Source organism: Gopherus flavomarginatus, chromosome 12 (genome assembly GCF_025201925.1).
Source record: "Gopherus flavomarginatus isolate rGopFla2 chromosome 12, rGopFla2.mat.asm, whole genome shotgun sequence".
Taxonomy (NCBI): domain Eukaryota; kingdom Metazoa; phylum Chordata; order Testudines; family Testudinidae; genus Gopherus; species Gopherus flavomarginatus.
This window is the reverse complement of record NC_066628.1, coordinates 5,454,147-5,477,551: the sequence shown is the minus strand read 5'-3', so window position 1 is coordinate 5,477,551 and position 23,405 is coordinate 5,454,147. Positions and strand designations below refer to the sequence as shown.

General features: G+C 49.1%; 1 protein-coding gene and 1 long non-coding RNA gene across 2 annotated transcripts; one reads left to right on the top strand and one right to left on the bottom strand.

Moving 5' to 3' along the window:
* Positions 1–237: 237 nt before the first annotated feature.
* LOC127033118 (C-type lectin domain family 2 member D-like) lies at positions 238–20,753 on the bottom strand. Its single transcript, XM_050920922.1, has 7 exons — positions 20,214–20,753; positions 18,560–18,984; positions 18,162–18,230; positions 16,165–16,275; positions 13,990–14,177; positions 2,309–2,412; positions 238–403 (listed from the first exon to the last, which is right to left on the bottom strand). Exons 2-7 carry the CDS (start codon positions 18,693–18,695, stop codon positions 238–240), a joined length of 774 nt encoding a protein of 257 aa, XP_050776879.1. The 5' UTR covers positions 18,696–18,984; positions 20,214–20,753.
* Positions 3,225–12,760, top strand: LOC127032369 (uncharacterized). Its single transcript, XR_007768777.1, has 2 exons — positions 3,225–3,617; positions 12,362–12,760. It is a non-coding gene; the product is annotated as an uncharacterized LOC127032369 (long non-coding RNA).
* Positions 20,754–23,405: the final 2,652 nt, after the last annotated feature.

Here is a 23,405-nt window from a genome sequence, read left to right as displayed (position 1 = left end):
CTTCTGCAGGTGTAGAGAGAATATTTTCTTCTTTTCAATTTATTCAACAAGTTCAGTTCAGTGAATGGTTTGTTCAAAGTTAAGAGTTGGAAAAGCTTTTCTGCTCCACCCCACTCCTTCCAATGGGTGAGTAAAAACTAGAGAAGCCCTGGGGAGAGTCTGAATGAAGGAATGAAGACCCAGCTTCCTTCATCTACAGGTAGTGGAAGGTGTCTCCCCAATACAGATTTTCCAAGCCTAGTTCCTAAGAGTCTCAAGGTTCTGACTCACAGCATATCCCTTCCCCATTGTATGGGTATCAGGTTTGCTGCAGATCCAGTGTCTCCATGTTCTGCAACGCGAGCTGCCGAACCAATCCTCATCAATCAGAAAAACACAGTCGCCGCCTCCTCTTATCTCAAACCTGCAACAGAGACACCCGGGGTGGGAATCAGGGAGGGGCGGGGCTTTGCCCATCATTCATGGACAGGGTGGCACCCAGAGGCATCGGCCCCATTTCAGACTCCTCCCTGGCAGATGTAGGCAACAAGTACAGTAACTCCTCACTTAAAGTTGTCCCAGTTAACACTGTTTCGTTGTTACATTGCTGATCAATCAGGGAACGTGCTCATTTAAAGTTGTGCAATGCTCCCTTCTAATGTCGTTTGGCAGCCGCCTGCTTTGTCCACTGCTTGCAGGAAGAGCAGCCCAGTGGAGCTAGCTGATAAGGCTTGGAACCAGGTTAGGCCAGCAGCCCCCCATCAACTCCCTGCTCCCCTAAGTTCCCTCTGCAGCAGCTGCCCAGCAGGCTAGCAATTGCAGCTGTCCCTCCCCCCATTGCCATGTGCTGCTCCTGCCCTCTGCCTTGGAGCCGCTCCCCGAGACTCCTGCTTGCTGTGCGGGGGGCGGGGGGGAGAAGAGAGAAAGAGGGGGGCTAGGGTCAGGGTGTGTCCCTGCCCCTCGCTCCTACACCCCACTTATCCCATCTTCCATAGAGCAGGGGACACACGACAGGGCTCAGGACCAAGGGAGCTTGCTGGCAGCAGCTGCGGTCTCAGCAAGGTGATCTAATTAATAAGGCAACGTACTTAAAGGGGCAATGGGCATTCTCTCTATCTCACACACCGTGTGGTGCGCGACTCTGTCTCTGTCTGCGATGCTGTCTCCTCTCCCTCCATTCCTGCTGCCTTGCAGAGTATGAGAGTTAACACTTGAGGGCTCAGCCGAGTGCTAGTTCATCATTTAGCTGTAAGGCATCCCTGGGAAATATCCCACCTTCTGACTCCTACACCTCAATCAAGCTTCACAATCATCATCACTGTGTACTAGTATTCAATTGTTTGTTTAAAACTTATACTGTGTGTGTGTATATATATAATATAGTCTTTTGTCTAGTGAAAAAATATTCCCTGGAATGTAACCCCCCATTTACATTAATTCTTATGGGGAAATTGGATTTGTTTAAAATCGTTTTGCTTAGAGTCGCATTTATCAGGAACATAACTACAACGTTGAGTGAGGAGTTACTGTAGTGGCTATTGCACGGCAGGGAGAGGAGAAAGGGGGTGGGGCTGAAAGACGACAGCTGGGGCTTCCAGAAGAGTCTTTATGCTGGTAGATATTAGGCACGACTTGCCCACTACTCAGCTTTGCCTGACGCTCTCACCTGGACCCAGCTTTCTCTCCAGGCCCGTTCGGCGCAGAGGGGAGAGAATCCACAGGCCTCTCACAAAGCAGCGAGCAGCAGCAGCTGTCTGCGGAGAAGAGTTTGATACGATCCTCCCCAGGCAGCTGGGGACTGTCAGAGAGGCCGCAGGCCTGTTTCAAACCCCATGGGCTGTCAGGACAGACTGTTAGTAGTGAAATCAGATTTCTCCCTAGAGCCTCAAATTACCCCAATAGTGAAGCACCCTATTCTTCTCCGCACACCACTCTTCAGAGTGGGCTTAGGGAGTCTAACTTCCACCCGGACAGCCCAATGGGGAAGGGGGAGCTTTGGTTAGTGTCTTCTCCAGCAACCTCTCTTGTGCCTGGAACTGTGATGCATTGTAAGCCCCGTGGGGCAGGGACCATCTTTCTGTTCTGTGATCGTACAGCGCCTAGCACAATGGGGCCCTGGTCTAGGACACTGAGGTGCTATGTTACTACAAATTATGATAACACTGCACAGGGGCCACAACTGCTGGTGGAATATTGGTTTTAGTCCATGAAAACCAAATACCAAGAAGAGCCCAAACAACCTTGGTTGAATATATTCTTCATCTTTTGGCAGCATGGCAGACACTCACGATCTAACACGGAGAATGTTACTGGAGGGAAAGGGACTCACCGATTGTCGAATTCGGTGCCATTGGGCCATCTCCAGGGCTGGCCTAGCTTCCTCTGGAGGCCGATCCAACGGTCGAGGAAGCCCTTATAGCGCAGCAGAAAATCCTGAAAAATAAGACAAGGCAGATTACGTTTAGGCCCCTGGCTCTGGTGCTCGCCTGCCCCTGTGGCTCTGTGTGGTACCCAGTCAGAAGTTCTGGTTGGGCCACCTACAGTTTGCCACCTGAGAGCCCCAGGTCCAATGACACCAGCCCAGCCTGTGCCACAGGGGGGCTGAGAACAAGTCGCAGTTTAACAAACCAGCTGTGGGTCATGAAGACAGGACTCAGTGACAGCAGCAGTTCTCCCCTCCACCAGCCCCACTCTACGTTTGGAAGGGGTCAGAGATGGCAAGGGAAGGGCCATCAGGAGAGCAGCTGGAAGCTCCCATCTCCGACAGCAGCTTCAGCCGGTGAACCAATAGCTGGCTGAGAATCCCAGTTTGATGGATGTCCCATCAGACTGGGGCCTGCTCAGCTGGGAGCCTGGGGACACGTGCAGGAGCTGTGGGCTGCTCAGAGGCCATTTTACCCCATCTGTCTCCATCCCCACATCCATGTTACATGGACAGACCTGCCCCTGCCCCATCCTTCTCCACTCGCCTCTGGGGCTGGGCAGCTCTCGGGTTTTGCTGGCACCTCTGCCCTCCTTCCCAGCAGCGTTGCACATAGCGCCCCCCCTCCTCCCAGCCAGAAGGCACGAACAGCTCTGCAGAAGGGCAGAGCTCACTCCCTGCACAGCCCAAGAGTGTTTCCCCTGGCGTCCACGGGGTCACTGGCTGTGGTGTGCTGGAGAGGCAGGACCTTCGAGTGCTTGGTCATGTCAACTCCAAGTAGGTGTGTGTGCACAGTCGTCGGAAGGTTTTTCCCCTAGCAGTACTGTAGAACCAATGTGAATGAAATTGTTTTTAGTTAGTCACTGTACCATTGTAACTTCTGTTCACCATTTCATTACACTTGCCATTTTGCCTACATTTTAACATTGTAACTTCTGTGCAATATTGTAACTCAAAACCCATTTTAAAATGCTGACTCCATTTTGTAGAAGGCTTGTGCTGCAGCCCCCATTTTTGCAAGCCATACTGTAATTTTATTAGTCTAGTTGAGATGTGTGAATGAGGTATGCATGGGTGATAGAATCAACCTCCAGCACCAGCCCGTCCTGATGAGATAAAGTTCAAATACCAACGGCTGAAGAACTAGACAACAGCCCTAACTCAAGCAAGAAGCATCCACCCTAAAAAGAAACAACAGAAGGAAGATCAAAGCCAGGTCCCAGGCTGACAGTCACGCCTGAAATTGATGGGTGATGAAGCAAACCCAGAGGCGGCATGACACAGCGAGACCTAGGAACTTTGAATCCAAACTAAACTCCTATAAAAAGGGAAGGGTGAGATGAGAGACTTTGGGTAACGTTCTGCTACCAACGTCAAGGAGCATCGGTGCGCACCCGACAGAGACCCGGCTCCTCCTCGTGCTCAGCTTTCCTGGCCAGTTAGCTGCCACGAGCTCCGATCCCAAGCTGCGAACTCAAACTGCAGTCAGGACTGGTAACTATCCAGCAGCTGCAGAACATTTTGGTGTATGTGTATAAGCATTAAGGTATTTGCTAATAGTTACGGATTAATAATAAATGTGGCATCTTTGTCTTAACCCCTAAAACGATCCTGTGTAAGTTTGTGGGACAACATTATTGGTGGAGAATGCGAAAGGGGGAGCAAGCATAGAATCCACAGTTATTATAAAACTCGTGTGCACACCGCCAGCTTTAGCAAGCCTAGCACTAGAAAAAAAAAAGTGTAAACTTTCAGTTAATTAACCAAACTCTGAAGGATATAGGAGTTTAGGTTTAAATTGTGTTGTCGAGGTACATACACCCTCAGCCGTAGCGAGACTGAGCTAAAGAGGAGAACTTAGTGTTTCTCACTCTGATCCGGGGAAGGATTTGTATAATTGGTGTATGAACCCTCGGTGATAGCAGACTGAGTAATACAGAGGGAGACTTGGTGTCTCTTCCTCTGGCCCAGAGAGGGTTAAGTTGTTCCTCCAGGAGTTAAAAAGGGAAAATTGTTATTTGTAAGTCATTCCTTTAGAAATTGGAGGTTATAGTATTCTGATATTTATCAGCTCGGTTTCCTGTGTTGTACTTGGCTATGGCACACTTGTTAGGGAAAATGTTTAGGAAGACACAGTCTAAAGACATCTTTAGAGAAAAACAGGGAACGCTGTCTTTTGTCCAAGAGCCCACACCCTTGAAACAAGTACTACAGAGGTTTGGACACAGCCCGTGGACGGAAGGGGGGCTGGGAGATGTGTGTACTATTTCAGATTTGGAGAATAGGCTGGCAAGGTATATAATCCTGTACAGGCCTACTCCAACTAAAAGGGATTCAGCAGCAATCTGGCTTTTGTGGGACGCATGCAGGGATTTATACTCCCGCTTGGCATCCTGCCAGGAGGAGAATGCCTCCGTGCATGAAAAACTCACTCATATGGAAAAAGAGGCAGACAGATGGAAAGTGGTAGCGACAGGGGTGCAAAGCCAGTTAGACCCTCTCAAGGGAGGTACTCAGGGAGGGCAAACAAAGAAAAAAGAAGTTAGAGGAACAGGTCGGGGAAAAGAAAAAAATAGAAAAAAAATCAAATATTGCAAGGCATGGTAAAGAGGTTAACCATAGAACAAAGTAAAGCTCTCCCCGCTAATCACAGCCGATGCGAGTCCCTTATCCAGCACCTTAAAGAAAGGCTGGGATTCGCAAACCGCCAGATAGCAGCGGTAACGGCAGGAGAGTGGGACTTTGATCCCCAGAGTGACGTCCCTGACTGGGAAGATGCCCCGAGGGAATCTAGCGAGGTGTGGGAAAGAGAGATACGGAGCAGCAATCCTGAGCCCCAGGGGCCGGTTGCAGCCATTAACAGAATTACTGTAACAAGAACAGACACAGATGCAGGGACCAGCACAGCTACTACAACCGTCCCCGTGTCAGCAGCTGATCTCCAAGCCATGGCAAAAATGCTTGGACCCCTTAACCGGGAAAATTTTTCAAAATGGACTCTGCGTGTGCTGCAATTGGCAGGCAGAGAAGATTTAACAGTCCCTGAGCTTAAACGCCTCATGACCGCCTGTGCAGCACCCGAATTACAGGGAGTCATTGATCGGGTGATAAGGGAAAACAGGGAGAACAATACTTTCCTACCCCTGTTTGCAAGCCTAGGGGAACAAATGGGTCGCCGACATCTAATGATACAGGCGGCTAGCATGATGCAGGAACCTAATGAAGACCCTGAAGGGTACCTATCCCGCTAGGGACTTATGCAGGTCATGGCAGGCATCACCCGCCCTGAAGATGCCCAAGGAGCCCCTGCAAATAACCCTGACACTGTAGCATACGGCACAGATGCCCTGAGGGACTGTGCTGCGACTTTTCTCCCTTACTATGCCAATAAGCTCAGCGTTGGGCACCTAACCAGCCCGCGAGCATGACTGAGCTGCGAGATCTGATCAAACAAATCACCACTCATTCTGGCCCCGCACTCCAAATAAAAAAAGAAAGGGCTCCCTTTGTGGCCTCGCTTGAGCAAATAACTTACTCCAATGAGAGTGGTAATATGGGAATAGGGGGCTCCCGAGGTCGCTACCGCGGATGGGGAAATCATAAGCCACGGGGACATTATTCATGCTCAAACCCCCGCCCTTCTGAAAAAAAATAATAATTTCCAAAGAGCTGAAGGTGAGGGACAGAATACTTATGACTCCACGATCCGCCGATTGGCCTGGCGGGCAGTAATGCGACAGGGAGGTAGTTGGGAGCACTGGGACAAAGCCCCAACTCGAGCTCTAGTCCAAGAAGCCCTACAAGCACAAGAGAATCAGGAGCATGTAGCTAGCATAGCTACAAGTGCCCCCCCGAGCAACCGGGACTAGGGGAGCCTGCTGGACATGAGTACCCCACATAATACAGGAGCGCAGCAATGGGGGCTCATCGGTAAAATGTTCTGGGACTCTGGAGGGAGACCGCATATTTATGTCCAGCAGGAGAATCCCGCTCCTGCACTAGCTTTGATTGATACTGGGGCTGCTGTCTCTTTAATTAAAACCGCTCCACAGGCAGGGGAGAGAGTAAAACAAGTCACTTTAAAATCTTTTCAGGGAAAGCCAAGCACAGGCTGGGAATGGGCACAGGTCCCATTCTCAATACAAGGGTTTAAAACAAAAGGGAATTTAATCCAGACCCCTGACATGACTGACGAAATTATTTTAGGAGCAGATTGGCTGTATCAAAACAACATAATAATCGATTTACCTGGAGGCATATTATGGAAATTAGAAATCCCCTCCAACTGCTCTCACCAGGAAAAGCAGGATCTCATTGTAACCAAAGGGGGAGGTAAACTCCTTGCTGCTCTCACTACAGAGCAAGCCGAGGAGTGGCGCTCAAAATTCCCCACGGTCTGGACTCAAAGTAAAACAGACTGTGGAAAGATCAATGCCTGTGTTAAGATCATAGGTGAACTGGTACCCCCTCAAAAACAATACCCCTACCCAAAGGAAGCAGAAGTCCAACTGATACAGACTGTGCAGGACTTGGAACAACAGGGAGTTATAAGAAAAACTAACTCTCCTTTTAACTCTCCCGTATGGCCAGTTCTAAAGGCAGACGGAAAGTCCTGGCGGTTAACTATAGACTATAGGAGGATTAATAAAGGGTCTGTACCCATGGCCCCAATTGTAGCAGACATGACACAGGTTATACAGAAAGTACAAGCCACCTCCAAATACTTCTCAGTGATCGATTTGGCTAATTGCTTTTTTGCTATACCCCTACACCCAGAGTCCCAGGATAGGTTTGCATTCACCATAAACCACCAACAATTTACGTTTTGCCGACTACCACAGGGTTTTCAAGATTCCTCCACTATTGCACACAGACATGTGGTAGATACGTTGGATCGTCTGAACCAGCAGGAAAGATCATTTGTCTTCTCCTATGTTGATGATATTCTGATTTTTGGGGACACCAGGGAACAAGTACAAAAACTTACTGAAAATGTTTTGGCATTAATCCAAGAAACAGGGTTTAAGGTTAATTTAGAAAAAGCACAATTGGTGCAACCACAGGTCACTTACTTAGGTATAGTGATTGGGAAGGAGGGGAGGCAAGTGGATCAGCGCAAGGTGAAAGCATTACTGGATATGCCCGCCCCTACAGATGTGCACTCTTTACGAGTTCTGCTGGGTGGGTTCAATTTCCTACGGCCACATATCCATAAATATGCAGAGATCACACTTCCCTTATGGAAGTTATTAAAGAAAAAGACACAATGGGAATGGGGACCAGAACAAGAATCCGCCTTAAATACCTTAAAACGAAAGGCTGTCTCAGCCCCGGCTTTACGCTTCCCTAATGAATCAAAACCCTTCGTTATCAGACTAGCTGCAAATGAGGTTGCATTGGCAGCTACTCTCTTACAAAACAATGAGGAAGGCAAACTAGTGCCTGTAGCATACGATTCTAAAAAACTTCAAGGTGCTGAGCTGAATTTTGACCCTTGTGAGCGTGAATGTTTAGCAGCCGTTTGGGCAATCCAGTCTTTTGAACCTCTCAAGAGCACAGCACCTATTACAATTCAAAGTACTCATACTCCTCTCAAATATATCTTATCTGGCAAATTGTTCTGGAGTAAGGTCTCCAATACACGCATGGCTCAATGGACCCTCATCCTGGTCAATAGAGGGGTCCTTACCGAAACAGTATCTAAACCTGATTTATTGACTCATGCTTTAATTGAAAAAGGGACTAAGCATGAATGTCCCGAGATTACTTTAGAACAGAGAATTGCACTGGTAGAGGCACCCCCCTTAAGGGATTTAGACACAACAGGGCAGGAGAAGCATATCTGGTTTACTGATGGCAGCTCGGTAGTACTTAAAGGGAAACGGTATATTAAGTATGCTGCTATAAACTTAGAGGAGGAAGTGATTCAAGGGGATTTGAATCATGGCTCAGCACAACATGCGGAGCTCCATGCCATATATCAAGTGTTAAAGTTATATGAAACCTCTCCCAGACCAATCTATATCTATGCAGACAGTGATTTTTGCGTGAAAGGCATACAGTATTGGATGTTTGACTGGCAACGGAATAATTGGCAGGGAGCAGATGGGAAGGAGATAGCCTACCTAGACAAATGGAAATGGATCCATGCTTGGGTGACAAGAAACCCCAATCAGTTAAAAGTCCGGCATGTTAAAGCGCACAGCAAAGAGCTCAGCGCTGAAGCCATGTGGAACAGCCGAGCCGATGCTATCGCCTGGCAGCAGAACGTGGCGGCTGTAACTAGAAGTCAGAGCCGCGCTAGCAAGCTCATTTCTGACACTCTGCTGCCATCTAGCGATGTGAATAATCATTGCAGCCGGACTCTAGGAAAGACGGAATGGCAGGAGCTAATCAACGTGGCACCTCAGTTCATGCATGAGGGGACAGAAGGGACCTTGAGGAGGCTAAGGCAGGTAGCAGACTGGGAAGGGGTGGAGGATGATGTAAAAACGTGGGTGCAAAATTGTGTGCGCTGTGCAAAGGACAAAGCCCGCCCCCACACTGGCAACCAATGATGCACCAGAGACGGTTGGGACCATGGCACAGAATACAGATGGATTTTATTGATAAGTTGCCTAGAAGTAAAGAAGGATTCCAATATTTGCTGGTTATTATAGATTCATTTTCAGGATGGGTGGAAGCATTCCCCACTAGGGATAACAGTGCTAGAACTGCAGCTAAAAAGCTCTTCACTGAAGTGGTGTGCAGATACGGAACCCCTGAGGTCATAGACTCAGATAATGGAAGTGCATTTGTGGGACAAATTTTCACAATGATGTTATAAGCCCTAGGGATCACCCAGAAATTTCACATTCCCTACCGACCCCAGTCCTCTGGCCAGGTGGAAAGGATGAATCGCACAATTAAAGAGGCACTGCAAAAAGTAGTAAACCATACTGGTAAGGACTGGCCTGAGAAACTACCTCTAATCTTAGCTGCCATTCGCAGTAGTGACAGGCTGAGAACTAAGATCCAGCCATACCAAATTCTTTTTGGTCAACCAATGAAGTTAATGATTGATCCTGAACATTTTACTATACACCCAGAGGATCATCCTATAGCCAACCAGAATGATTATTTCCAATGGCTAAAACAATTACAAGAGGATAAAACCACATTGCAGTACAGGATCAATCAGGCTATTGAACATATGAATGAGAAAATGCAAAAACAAAGAACCAAGGAACCCTCTTTATGGGAAGTTGGAGATCAAGTAATGTATTTAAAATTGGGTAAGAAGGATCACACCTTAGAATCTAAATGGGTGGGTCCATATTCCATAGTTGACCGTCTCACTCCTCTGGTATATCGCATTAAAAAAGATGGTAAACTTAAATGGGTCCATGTATCCCAGATAAAACTGTTTTCTTAATAGCATGTGCTTCATCCCTTTGTAGGTATCACTGGCATTGAATCCCTTATAAGAAATCTAGAGAGCTTCAGCTGATCACCTCCAACCGGAAGACTGGTATTACAAACTAATCAACAATTTTATTTCCTTCTCACAAACTGCGCAAGCGTTTACAGGAGAACTCCGCTGGAAGCAAAAATGTTATTATTTTGGGAATTCCTGACACAATTATTCATTTTGGGGACATCCAATGCGCATTGGGGGATCCAGTGGTTTAATTTTACCACTGAAAACCAGATCCAAATTGTACCAATATCTAACCATACATTACATGGACCCTTTGAACTACTTACATTACATGTCTGGGTAAATATCACACCTTATGACCATGATTGTATATTTGAGGTTAGCTCACCTACCCAGCCTATAGTAAATCACAATCATCATTGTCACCCCGTCCTCCCTGGATACCATACATTCCCACCCTTTAAACCAGGACCCCTAGAGACCCGAACAATAACAGTATGGGTGAATGAAACCAAATTAGTAGGAAGTACAACAGTACTGTTTTTAAATGGTCCACAACCCATAAAAATACCCTGTCCTCATTTGCTTAAGATGCAGCCTCCCATAGAGGCACAAGTGGCGCCATTAATTGTAACCCTACACCTTTCAATAAACTGGACCAGGAATAATTTAACTCTAAGTCGGCCAGAATGTGCACACTATAGCTCCCCCCTCTTCGAAGCATGGTTCAAATCCTTACAACCAGAACATCCCCTCCCTCGTCAGCGACGAGGGATAACAGATACCTTGTTAGGAGGTATAGGAGCAGGGACCGGAATTCTAAATTCGGTAGACCTAGAAGCACTGAAAAATAAGGCCAGTGTGGTAGAAACATTGCATCGTACTATTGCCCAGGAACAAGAGCACCAGATCGCTAAATTGGTGCAAACTGGGGTAAACACAATGAACTTGCAATGGTATACTTGGAAACATGTTAACCAGGCGTTCTGGGCTCAATATGCCACCATAAGGGACATAACGAACAAAACAGCATTAGCATTGTGGTGTTCTGAACAACAAATATTAGCTATTATGCTGACAGAAAGGGAAATGGACTGGGTACGAGCTAAAGATATGACAGTCTTAACTCCTCTGCTGACAAAACATAAAAATAACCTTTTCCTCCCTTATGTTTCTGGATGGTACAAGGCCCTGGAATCAAACGTGTACACATCAACCCTCATGGGGCACATCACTATACAAGTAATACGGGTCCAACCACACAAATATAAAGTTACTCTGTGGCCCTTCATAGCCCTCCCAGTTCTTCAGGGCAGACATCTTTGGGCTCCTCGATTGGTGGGAATGTATTTAAATGAACAAGGGGAAATCATAGAACATCGCTTGTGTTCCAGGTGGACTGCACAACAATGGGTATGTCCCATCTTACCAAAATTAGAAGAGCCCTGCTCCTTGCAACATAAAAGCTTGGCAACTTGTTACTGGGATGAACTAAATAACGGTACCACAAAAGTGTATTTTGATAGAAAAAGTTGTGCCTGTGCCATTGGATTAAAAAGGCTTGTATGGCAAGACAAATACATCTCAGAACCGCCCGTAAAACAGTGTATGTGTAATATAACTATGTTAAAAACTCCCACCCTAACCTATTACTTCCCAACTCATGAGGATAAAGAAATTAACACGCTGGATACCAGTAATATTCTAAACTTTAACTTCACTTTGGGAGTCAATTGGACAAATCTGTACAAACTAATACAGGAAAATAGACAAATTAGCCAACTAACTGAAGCCACATGGACCCAGGTTCAAACATGCAGTTTGGCTATTTTACATCAGGGATCTGAAATATTAAGAGTATCTGCACAAGCAGAGCAAATCATGATGCACCATTGGTATGATATCTTAAAGGGATGGTCCCCCTCCTGGTCTTCAACTTTAACAATTATGTTACATCCAATTGTTGTTTTCTTTATTCTGATAAGCTTAATGTTAATTATAATGTGTGGTATGTGCTGCTGGATGAAAAGGCTGTACTTTAAGCTAAAACCACAAGCTCACATTGTTTCCCAATATATAGCCTTAAAACAATTGCATAAAGTGTGACCCATTCAATGCCCCTGGATTGAAGGGTCAAAAGGGGGACAATGTAGAACCAATGTGAATGACATTGTTTTTAGTTAGTCACTGTACCATTGTAACTTCTGTTCACCATTTCATTACACTTGCCATTTTGCCTACATTGTAACATTGTAACTTCTGTGCAATATTGTAACTCAAAACCCATTTTAAAATGCTGACTCCATTGTGTAGAAGGCTTGTGCTGCAGCCCCCATTTTTGCAAGCCATACTGTAATTTTATTAGTCTAGTTGAGATGTGTGAATGAGGTATGCATGGGTGATAGAATCAACCTCCAGCACCAGCCCGTCCTGATGAGATAAAGTTCAAATACCAACGGCTGAAGAACTAGACAACAGCCCTAACTCAAGCAAGAAGCATCCACCCTAAAAAGAAACAACAGAAGGAAGATCAAAGTCAGGTCCCAGGCTGACAGTCACGCCTGCAACTGACGGGTGATGAAGCAAACCCAGAGGCGGCGTGACACAGCGAGACCTAGGAACTTTGAATCCAAACTAAACTCCTATAAAAAGGGAAGGGTGAGATAAAAGACTTTGGGTAACGTTCTGCTACCAACGTCAAGGAGCATCGGTGCGCGCCCGACAGAGACCCGGCTCCTCCTCGTGCTCAGCTTTCCTGGCCAGTTAGCTGCCACGAGCTCCGATCCCAAGCTGCGAACTCAAACTGCAATCAGGACTGGTAACTACCCAGCAGCTGCAGAACATTTTGGTGTGTGTGTGTGTGTGAGTGTATGTGTATAAGCATTAAGGTATTTGCTAATAGTTACGGATTAATAATAAATGTGGCATCTTTGTCTTAACCCCTAAAACGATCCTGTGTAAGTTTGTGGGACAACATTATCCGTCGGGTGGGCTGTGAAGCCCCCTGGAATCCTGCCTTCATGGCGGTGTATGTAGGTCCCTGCCAACCCGCAGCCTCCTCAGTTCCTTCTTACCGCCAGTGACAGTCACTGGGGCAGCTTTTCTCTTGCCACGGCAAACGATCCCCTAGTGGACTTTTTTTGTTGTACCTGTAAATAGTTGAAAACTTAGCTTTTCACATGGAAAGGACGGGGCCATTTTGAAATTCGACACAGCTCTTCATTGCAATTGCTGAGCGGATGAGGGGACTCCCGGTGTGGTCCCAAAGGATCTCGTCATGGATCACAGCCTGTTGCAGAGCGTGCTACCACCCAGCAAAGATACCTGCCCCAGTTTTAACAGCGCACAGGCCTCCTCAGCTGCATTCCTGGCGCAGGTCCCCATTGAGGACATCTGCAGGGCAGCAACGTGGTCATCAATCCACACCTTTAGATCGCATTACCCCATTACTCAGCAGGCTAGAGACAATGCAGCATTCAGCAGGGCAGTGCTGCAGTCTGCGACTTGGTGAACTCCGACCCCTCCTCTTAGGAGATGCTTGGGAGTCACTGACTTGGAAGTGACATGAGCAGGCACTCGAAGAAGAAAAAAACAGTTACCTACCTTTCATAATTGTTGTTCTTTGAGATGTTGCTCATGTCCATTCCAAGACCCACCCACCTCCTCTCTGTCGAAGTATCCGGCAAGAAGGAACTGAGGAGGTAGCGGGTTGAAGGGACTTTTATACACTGCCATGAAAGTACCACTCCAGGGGGCTCCACAGCTGACGTGACAGGTACCATTATGGGAAAAACTTTCCGATGCCTTCGTGCACACACCTACTTGGAATTGACATAAGCAACACGTCTTGAAGAACAACAGTTACGAAAGCTAGGTAACTTTTTTCTCAACAGGTAGCCCATTGGTCAGGAGCTGACCAGGCCAGCCCAGCCCTACAGAGGGGGATCCTCCCATGTGGGGCTCTGGGAAAGAGAAGGGTGGGCTGGGAGTGATCCCTGACTGGAAACCCAGCTCTAGCCAGAGCTGGGATTCGGCCACCAGAAACACTCTCAGGTTTCCTAGCATGAGAGGCAACAGGTCAATTTCTGGACCTCTGGGGCTGAGCCCAGCCTGTTTCCAGCCCTGCCAAGCCCAGTCTATTGGGTTAAAGCATCTGCCGCTCTCTCACCTTTTCCTGCTCACTGTCGATCCCAGCCAGGGAGGCATTGAGTGCAGAGCACTGGCTCTGGCTGTAGGTCCAGTTCCCGTCAGTCTCTGAGAAATAGTAGCATTTCCCTCGGTACCCGATCCAGCCGTCCGGGCAGCAGGGCACTGCAGGGGGGTCTGGAGCAGCAAGAGGTGCTTTGGATTTTTCCACTGAAAGTGAGACAAGTAACACAGGGTCAGAGACACTGTTCCCCTCAGCCTGATTCTGTAGCTGAGTGAATGAGGGAAGAGAATCGCTTCAGATCCAAGCTTAACCCCCTGGTAACTGTGCCAAGGGAGGAATGAGACTATTTGGAACAAGAAATGGACAGCCACCTCCCCCTCATCTTCTTTAGTGGTTCAGTCTCTGGGGGGGTCACAATCACAGGAAGTGCAGCTGACGAGCACCCCAGAGCAGAGTGCAGCAACACCAGAGTCACCATGAAGGCGTGGAGCAGGCAGGTAGGGGTAGGGTGACCATATTTCCCTACGCTCAATACAGGACAGCTGGTAAAATTACTCGTCTTCAAGCGAGTTCAATGGCAATCAATCAGAACTGTGCAGTGCAATCATTTAAATTAACAGCAAGTTGATTGAGCCCCTGTGGGGGAAGGAAGGAGCCTGCTGGCCAGGCTGCTCATGAGTTGAGCGCTCCAACCAGGGGCTGGTTCTCTGCGCAGCGCTGGGAGAGGGATGGGCCCTGCTGGGGGAGGGGGGATATGGAGGAGCAGCTGGGCTAGTGGAGGGTGAAGGGGCAAAGCAGGGAGAGGGGGAGTGTGTAAAGGGCCGATGGGTGGGCAGCAGGGGCGACATGTAACTTACCTGGACACCGTGCTCACCAGCCACCGCTGGCTGGCTGGAAACAGGATGGGGGCTGGGGAGGGAGCAGGGTCCTGCTGCCTGAGAGCCGGCACGCAGCAGGGGCTGTGCTGATGGAACAGCAGGGGGAGCTGACAGCCCCGCGCACTGCATCTTCGCCCCCCTCCCCACTCCCATCATTGGCCACTGCCCCCCGCTCACTGCTAGTGGGCGGGCGGCTGGCGAGCAGGGATCCGGCCAGAGCAGGACCCGCCAGTACTGATGGGAAGGAGACAGAAAATTTGGGACAAATTTCCCTATTTTTAAGAAAAAGTCAGGAGACCTGCAGGAGGGCTTAAATACGGGACTGTCCCTTTAAACACGGGACGTCTGGTCACCCTAGGTAGGGGGAACGATACCTGATGGTCGGCACAGACCAATATTGACACCAGACAGAGTTCAATATAATTACATGGGATGCTGGGTCTGCTAACCCAGGGACGTCCTGCTCCCCCAGCTGCCTGGTTCCCCTCTTTGCTTTAGAGATGCCTTGAGATGAAGACGGGATTAGACTCACAACAGGAAACAAACCCAGGGGCTTCTTGGAGCAGCTTGTCTTGGAACCCACAAGGGAAGAGGCAATTCTTGAGTTAGTTCTAAGTGGTGCAGAGGATCTGGCCCAAGAGGTGCATGTAGCTGAACTGCTCAGCAACAGCGACCACAATGTACAGTGCACCCGGAACAGTATAAACAGCAGCCCTCAAACGGCACCGACTGGGCCAGTTAGCGTCTCTGGGGGACCTTCACTTCCGATTTCTTTCATCTCAGCCTCAAGGCGGGGTTTGATACTGAAAGATACGGCCTGAGTCAGTGACACAGGAGCACCCACCAGCCCTGAAAAGGGGCTGCAGAAAGACCAGCCCGATAACGGCAGAGCGGTGTGCTGCAGACGGGACGTGCTGCTTAGCAACTATGAGATAGCAGGTATAGAATCCATCAATAAGGTCTGTCAATAATGTGCCCTTTGAGCGCTGCTGATCCTACAGCTCCATGTGCACTGTACCCTAGACACACAATATGTGTATGGGGAGCTGAGAAGCTCTGAGGTGTAGGAAGATTTAGCACCATGAAAACGTCCCCACTTGATATCTCTGGGCCTCAGTTTCCCCATCCAGAAAACAAGAGATAACAAGCTCTCTGTGCCTCACAGATCTCCAGCTGCTAAGGTGATGGGGCTGCATAAGCCTTTAGACAAACTCCTTTCTCATCTGACTGCCGAAGCCAAAGGGGACAGGGAGGAGAGATTCTGTGGCTGCGACAGCTCCAGGGGGAGTAGAGACGGGCTGGGACATGCACTTACCTCTTAAAAGTACTGCTAGAACAGTGATAATGATGATCAACATAACAACTGTGACTGCGGCTAAGACTCGACGGGAAGCACATTTCCTGAGTGTGTGGTTAGACCCAGGGCCTGAAAGAGACAAACCCACAAGTGCTTTTGGGGAGCAGACTCATTAACACTATCTGTGCCTGAGCCGCTGTGGAGCAAGTATCTACTGTGATTCCCAGGGTGCTACTCTTCCCGCTCTGGGTACAGACATTAACTACAGCCCCCAGTCAGAGAGCTAAACACACTGATAAACTGGCCCAGTCCCAAATGACCCCACATTCGCCCAACCAGGATGGCCCAATACCAATACTTATTTAATCTCTCTCATTGCTCCTCCCACAGACTCTCAAAGAGCTGCTACCGAGACTGGCTCTTGGCTCACAGTTTCTCAGAGCGGTGAGGGATGGGAACATGTCTCTCACTCACCTTTACTCTGCCCCATGCTCAGCCTTTGCCCTCCGCCTGAAGGAATCAGACTTCCCCCTCCACACCCAGCCGCTAAGCCTGCCAGCTCCAGCTGTATCCACCCCCACCCCAGAGCCTAAGACTGGACACTCAACTCCTTCCCCCCCCTTACAGGAAGCTCATGCAAAGGCTATCTGGTGTCAATGGTGTATGATTGAAATGTACCATTGATATCACTGATATTGCCACTGTTATATAATTGCAACAAACCTTGTACAACATATGTCATGGCAGGTGTCAATAGAAAAGTTATGATTGCTGAGTATGATTATCCGGTGCCTGAACATGTAGCATCTTTGTATCTGAAGTTATGAATATTGACTTATGTACCAATATTTCAAATGGGTTTGCTCCTGGAGAAACACCTACAAGGTAGTTTATTTACATCCACTCTGGTCAACACATTGTGAATAAACTATTCAAGCTGATGGACCTTTAAAGAAAACTTAACTTTTCCATTGCGTCATAGAAGAAACTTGTCCCCCATCAGTGAGCCTTCCTGGGGCCGCTTTAGACAGAATTTGGGCAATGGCTGCTCCTGAGAGTCACCAAAGCATGCATGAGCATGTGACTTGCTCATGTGACCCTGGACTCCATCTTGTGCCTGTACTTTTCCACACACTGTGCTGGGGGCTTCGTTTTGGGACAGTGACATGGGAGAAGAGAGAAAAGACCTTGGAAATATCTCCAGTTTGCCTTCATTTCCTGCTTCATTTCTCTGGTCTGGATTTTTAACAAGGAAGCTCTAAACGGGACTGATAACCCCCAACCTGCTTGGGTCATTTCCAGGGAGACTTTTGCAAACTTGCAGTTCGTTTCATCACTGCTACAAACCTGATCCAAGAACTGAGCGCATTCATTCGATTGCCTTAAACACTTTATCTCTCTCCTTCTTTCTCTTATAAATAAACCTTTAGATACTAAAGGATTGGCAACAGCATGATTATTGGGTAAGATCTGAGCTATGTATTGACCTGGGTATGTGAATGATCTTGTGAGATTAGAAGAACCTTTTGTTTGATGAAATTGGTTTTAAATAGCCTCACATCATGAAGTTTGGTGGTTTTGATGGTAATGTAAGAACTGGAATGACTAAGAAAACTGCTTTTCTGACTTCTTGTTAGCTGGTAGAGGTGAGACAGAAGTTTACTTTTATTACTGGTTTGGTATATCTAATGGAGACTAACCACCAGTCTGGGGAGTGTCTGCCCTATTTCTCAGCAGTCTGTCCTGAATTTGTGACCCACGGAGGCCCGGTGACACCCCTCCCTTAAGGGAAGCTCATACAAAGTCTGCAACGTGACAAGGCTGTCTGAAGGCATCTTCAGCCCAGACTGCAGCCACTGAGCCTGAGAAACAAGGGGTTTCTGTCCCAATATTCCACACCTGCTGTCTGGTCACCCTATGCCAGCGGCACTGGCAGAGAAAGGTGAATGCACTGGCTTGGCGTGCGCCCACAACATGAGTTACCTGCTGTCCCCAGACACCTGCTTGTTACTCACACAGACACAGGGCCCTGGGTACATGCACACAGCCGAACCTGCTACTGCTCTCCTGTTTCAAAGCCTGGCCTTTGGATAAGGAGAGAGAGAAGGGAAGAGGAAAAAGTGAATGGAGACCTGGGTCAGCATTTCAGATGGGTGAACATTCCCCCCTCCCGCGCCCCGTCCCTTCAAAATTGTCTCTGAATCCATTACCATGCCACTTGGGTCCACCCAAGTACCAGCCATAGGGGCAAGCTGGGTCCCTGGGCCATAGGAGCCCTTGGGGTGATCAGCCTCCTGCTACTCATACACACAGGAGGTCGGACAAATTGCAGCTGCCACTGAAAATGCACCCCCATCTGAGTCAGTCTCATTCTTTCTGCCCATCCAAGCCTTTGCACAGAGGCTCCAATTACCTCTCTTCACATCTCCACTGCAGTGAAAGTGCTCCTCCATCTCGCCTTTCTCTTGGAGTCCCTGGGGGGCATGCTGGACTCCGAGCAGTTCAATCTCCCTGGCTACAACTCTCTGCGATTCAGGATCCATGTACATTCAGTTACGCACCGGTTTAGTTTAAAGGCATGATGCTCAGCCAGTGAAAAGCGTGTGCATGTGTTCCTATTTTAACCAGACTGATTGCGATTTAGCTCCACGTCCTCTAGGAAGAGGTTTAAACTAAACTGAAATAAGAGTGTCTACACACGCGCTTGCACCAGTTCAACTGAAACTGTTCAAGTGTGGGTACACACGGCCTCAAAACAAAGTCGGTTCCGATCAGCAGCAGATTCTCAGTTCTGCCTCCATCTTCTTTGTAGTTTTTCTGGATGAGAGGGAATCCATGCTGTAAAAAATTAATAGACGCTGAGAGCAGAAGGTACCATTGTGATCTGTACAACACAGGCCATAAAATGTCAACACATATTTCCTAGGGAGGATCTTTTAGTGGTGGGCGGACTCATTATTTTTTCTTTTTTTTTTTTGTCGATCGTGTATAGTTGAATTTGCATAAGTTAAATGCGCATATAACGCGACTCCACTGTATATGCAAAGTGGCCCATTGAAGTAAGGCACGCATGCAAGCTCTGAAGTGTGTGCGCATCTGACTGTATGAATCTCACGCCCATCATGTACACGTTTCAAGCTGTTAGCAGATAACGGTTTAAAGATCTGACACACTAACACGGGAAGAAAACGAAAATCTGTCTCAGAATACGGTTCAGCACACAAGGAAGTATTCAAAAGTTTTTCAAAAACCAAAACGGGAGAAAAGGATGTAGTTGAGTGTAAACACTGCAATCAGGGTGGATGCAACCACTAGGCAAACTGGGTGGTCACCTAGGGCGCCAAGTGGTTGGGGGGCATCTCAGATTTTTCCTCCCTCCCCTTCCTTCCCCTCATGCAATCTCTCCCCCCACCCCCCGACCCCGCTGCTGCCAGCTGCAGTACTTAATGACCCCTGCAATCAGGCACCCAGTCCTGCATCCCTGACTCTCTTCTGCATTGGGGCCAGCACTGCGGGTACTTTCCAACCCTCACCCTCAGCCCTCTTGACTGATCACTTCTGCCTGCCCCAGGGGATGTTTACAGGGGTTTTCCTGCAATCACTCGAGTCCTGAGTGTGCTCTGATTGGCTGCAGTCAAAGCAAAAGTGAAGATTAGCTCTTGCGTTTCTCCTCCCTCTCCACTCTTCCAAGTCAACAAAGTGACGTGTCGTTTCCCCTTTCTGCATCCCAGGCTCCCGCAGGCCCCCCCCAGCCATGCCCCCCACCCAACCCAAACTCAGCACAGGAAGGGGGCTCTGCCCAGGCAGGGACTGTGGGGCAGGGAGGGGAAAGACCCAGCAGAGGGAGGGGCAGGGAGACGGGCTCTGCCTTGGCAGGGACTGGGGGAGGCCCAGCAAGGGGGCAGAGACTGGGGGACAGTGGCCCCCGCAGGGAGGGGGGCAGAGAGGAGGGAGAGCCGCGGAGGGGTGGGGTTGGGACACCACTGCAGGGGCCAAGTCGTGCAGCGGGTGGGGAAGACTTGGGGGTCCCTGCCCGAGTGCCACCATAAGCAGCAGTGGAAACTTACCAGCCTCGGTGGGTGCGTCCCACAGCCGAGTCCCAGGCAGCAGCGGGACCTGCACCGGAAACAAACACACATCGCGGAGCTCTTACAGCAGCTGCTGCAAACCCGTAGGGTGGCTGGTGAACTTCCTTCCATTGCTCTCAGCACGAACATCGCAGCCCCTTCCTGCTGCTCTGGCTCTGGGCTGACATCCCCAGAAAGGGGGATTACACCCTTGTTTTACACCCTTGTCAGCGCCAGTCAGATAGATTCCATCTCATGAGTCCTTCCTCTCCGCCCTTCCACGCAGCTCACAGGAAAGGAACTGAGACTAGAAACGAAAAACTCAAGCCCAACCTGCAACACGCTGACAGACTTGTGGAAGAATTTAGAGGCTGTGGGACCAGATAATCTGAGCCCTGATCTCAGCTGGGGCAGGAACTGTCTCTCGCTGTGTGTTTGTGCAGCGCCCAGCACAACAGGGCCCTGATCTCAGCTGGGGCGGGGACTGTCTCTCCCTGTGTGTCTGTGCAGCACCCGGCACAACAGGGCCCTGATCTCAGCTGGGGCGGGGACTGTCTCTCCCTGTGTGTCTGTGCAGCACCCGGCACAACAGGGCCCTGATCTCAGCTGGGGCGGGGACTGTCTCTCCCTGTGTGTCTGTGCAGCACCCGGCAGAACAGGGCCCTGATCTCTGCTGGGGTGGGGACTGTCTCTCCCTGTGTGTCTGTGCAGCACCCGGCACAACAGGGCCCTGATCTCAGCTGGGGCGGGGACTGTCTCTCCCTGTGTGTCTGTGCAGCACTCCGCACAACAGGGCCCTGATCTCTGCTGGAGCAGGGACTGTCTCTCCCTGTGTGTCTGTGCAGCACTCCGCACAACAGGGCCCTGATCTCTGCTGGAGCAGGGACTGTCTCTCCCTGTGTGTCTGTGCAGCACTCCGCACAACAGGGCCCTGATCTCTGCTGGGGCGGGGACTGTCTCTCCCTGTGTGTCTGTGCACCACCCGGCACAACAGGGCCCTGATCTCAGCTGGGGCGGGGACTGTCTCTCCCTGTGTGTCTGTGCAGCACTCCGCACAACAGGGCCCTGATCTCTGCTGGAGCAGGGACTGTCTCTCCCTGTGTGTCTGTGCAGCGCCCGGCAAAAGGGCGCCCTGATCTCAGCTGGGGCAGGGACTGTCTCTCCCTGTGTGTCTGTGCACCGCCCAGCACAACGGGGCCCTGATCTCAGCTGGGGTGGGGACTGTTTCTCCCTGTGTGTCTGTGCAGCACCCGGCACAACAGGGCCCTGATCTCAGCTGGGGTGGGGATTGTGTCTCCCTGTGTGTCTGTGCAGCGCCTGGCACAACGGCACCCTGATCTCTGCTGGGGCAGGAACTGTCTCTCGCTGTGTGTCTGTGCAGCGCCCGGCACAACAGGGCCCTGATCTCAGCTGGGGCAGGGACTGTCTCTCGCTGTGTGTCCGTGCAATGCCCAGCACAACAGGTCCTTCATCTTGACTGCAGGGAAGGGTGTGGGTCTGTGTGCTGTCTGCCATAATAGGAAAGGAGAGGTGATCTTGGTTGATAGAGGTTGGGAGGGAGGTCTAGGTGCTATTGTAATATGAACAGGGGCAGCTCCAGACACCAGGGTTCCAAGCTCCTGCCTGGGGCTGTGATGGCAGCAGCCAGGCTGCCTTAGGTGGCTTGCCTGCAGGAGGTCTGCAGGTCCCGCGGCGTCGGCGGCAATACGACGTCAGGCACGCCGAAGGCATGGGACCGTCAGACCCCCTGCAGGCATGCCACTGAATCTGCGTTACTAGCCGGACCTCCCACAGGTACGCCGCCGAAAGCCACCTGGCTGCCATTCTTGGGGCGGCAAAATACATAAAACCACCCCTGAATATGAATAATAAATAATTTATGGGTAACTCCCCGACTGCTGCTCCCTCGGGGCAATGACAGCAGTAAATTTCCGGGGACGCTTTGGGGCATGGTTCCCCTTTAACCCTTGCAATGCTGCTGCATTTGGAGAGACAACTGGCTCTTGTAAGTAAAGTAGATAGAATTCTAGCAGTCACTTGCCAGCATGGCCACCTCCAACGCTCTCGTGCTACTGTGTGGCCGTTCCTTGTCACTAAATTTTAGTACTTTTGTTCATCTCCCCTTTCTTACCCTAGAGTTCATTTCTAATATCAGAGGCGGATTTACAATGAAACACACAGGGGGCCCCAGGGCCGGGAAGCCCAGCACCATCCAGCCAAGGCCAGTGCAACCATTTAGGCAACCTAGGCGGTCGTCTAGGGCACCAGGATTTGTGAATTTACATGTGCATATTTACACAGGGGTTTTTTGCAGACTCAGTAATAGATATAAGGTAGAGTTGTGCTTATTCATTACTGGACCTGAACATAAAACAAGTTATTTGCACATTCTTGTCTTTTTTGTTCTTTTGCTTTTTTGGTAAAAGGTGGATGGCTGTACAACAATTCTGAACTAAATTTAAAAATACATACTTTACATAAAAGAAGTCCAAATAATAATTAAAGAACATATCTGCCAATATAGGTCAAAAATTTCTTTCACAGACAAAAAAAACCAAAAAAAAACTATACATCCATCCCAGTAATAATAATGATAATAGTAACAACAAACTCGCTGAGCCACTGCTGTTGTCTTTTCAGCTTGGTTTTTGCATCACTTAAAAGCTTGTGCCTCTGAAATTCACCGTGGTAATTTTGTTCAACTTCCCCTGCATGAGTGCTATACGGACATTGCACTACATTTCAGTTTGATTAATTTCTCTTACAAACAGCGCACACTGCAACTTGCTCAGAAACAGAATCAGAAGGCTTCAGAAACACAAGAAACTGCCCTTCCCCCAGTGCTGAAATGTTCATTTTTCTTTCTGTTTTGCTTTCCTTAGAAAGGCTGTTCTGGAGTCTAAACTAACAAGGCCTCCCCTTCCCTTACTTCCCCAGTGTGTGTCTGAGAATCCTTCTCATAAGATCTCACCCTCTCAGCTGCAGAGAGAAGCTTGACAACGTGTCCCTGAGTTGAAAGGTTAAGAAGCAGAAGGCACATACAAAGAATCCACAGTTTAAACGACACACACTTATTGCTTGAGGGCCCCACTGCCCGATTTTGAGATGTTGGCCAGGCTGATGAACGGGGACATGGTTCATTCAAGTAGGTATGGGTTGTATCAGTGTCATTTCTAGGAGGCTTATTTTGAG

Coding starts and splice junctions, on each gene's coding strand:
- LOC127033118 (XM_050920922.1), bottom strand. CDS start 18,695: ATGTACATGGATCCTGAATCGCAGAGAGTTGTAGCCAGGGAGATTGAA. Junction 16,276..18,161: donor ACCCAGGGCCCTGTGTCTGT/GTGAGTAACAAG, acceptor TGTCTCTTTCAG/GCCCTGGGTCTAACCACACA. Junction 2,413..13,989: donor TCGACAGTGAGCAGGAAAAG/GTGAGAGAGCGG, acceptor CTTATTTTTCAG/GATTTTCTGCTGCGCTATAA.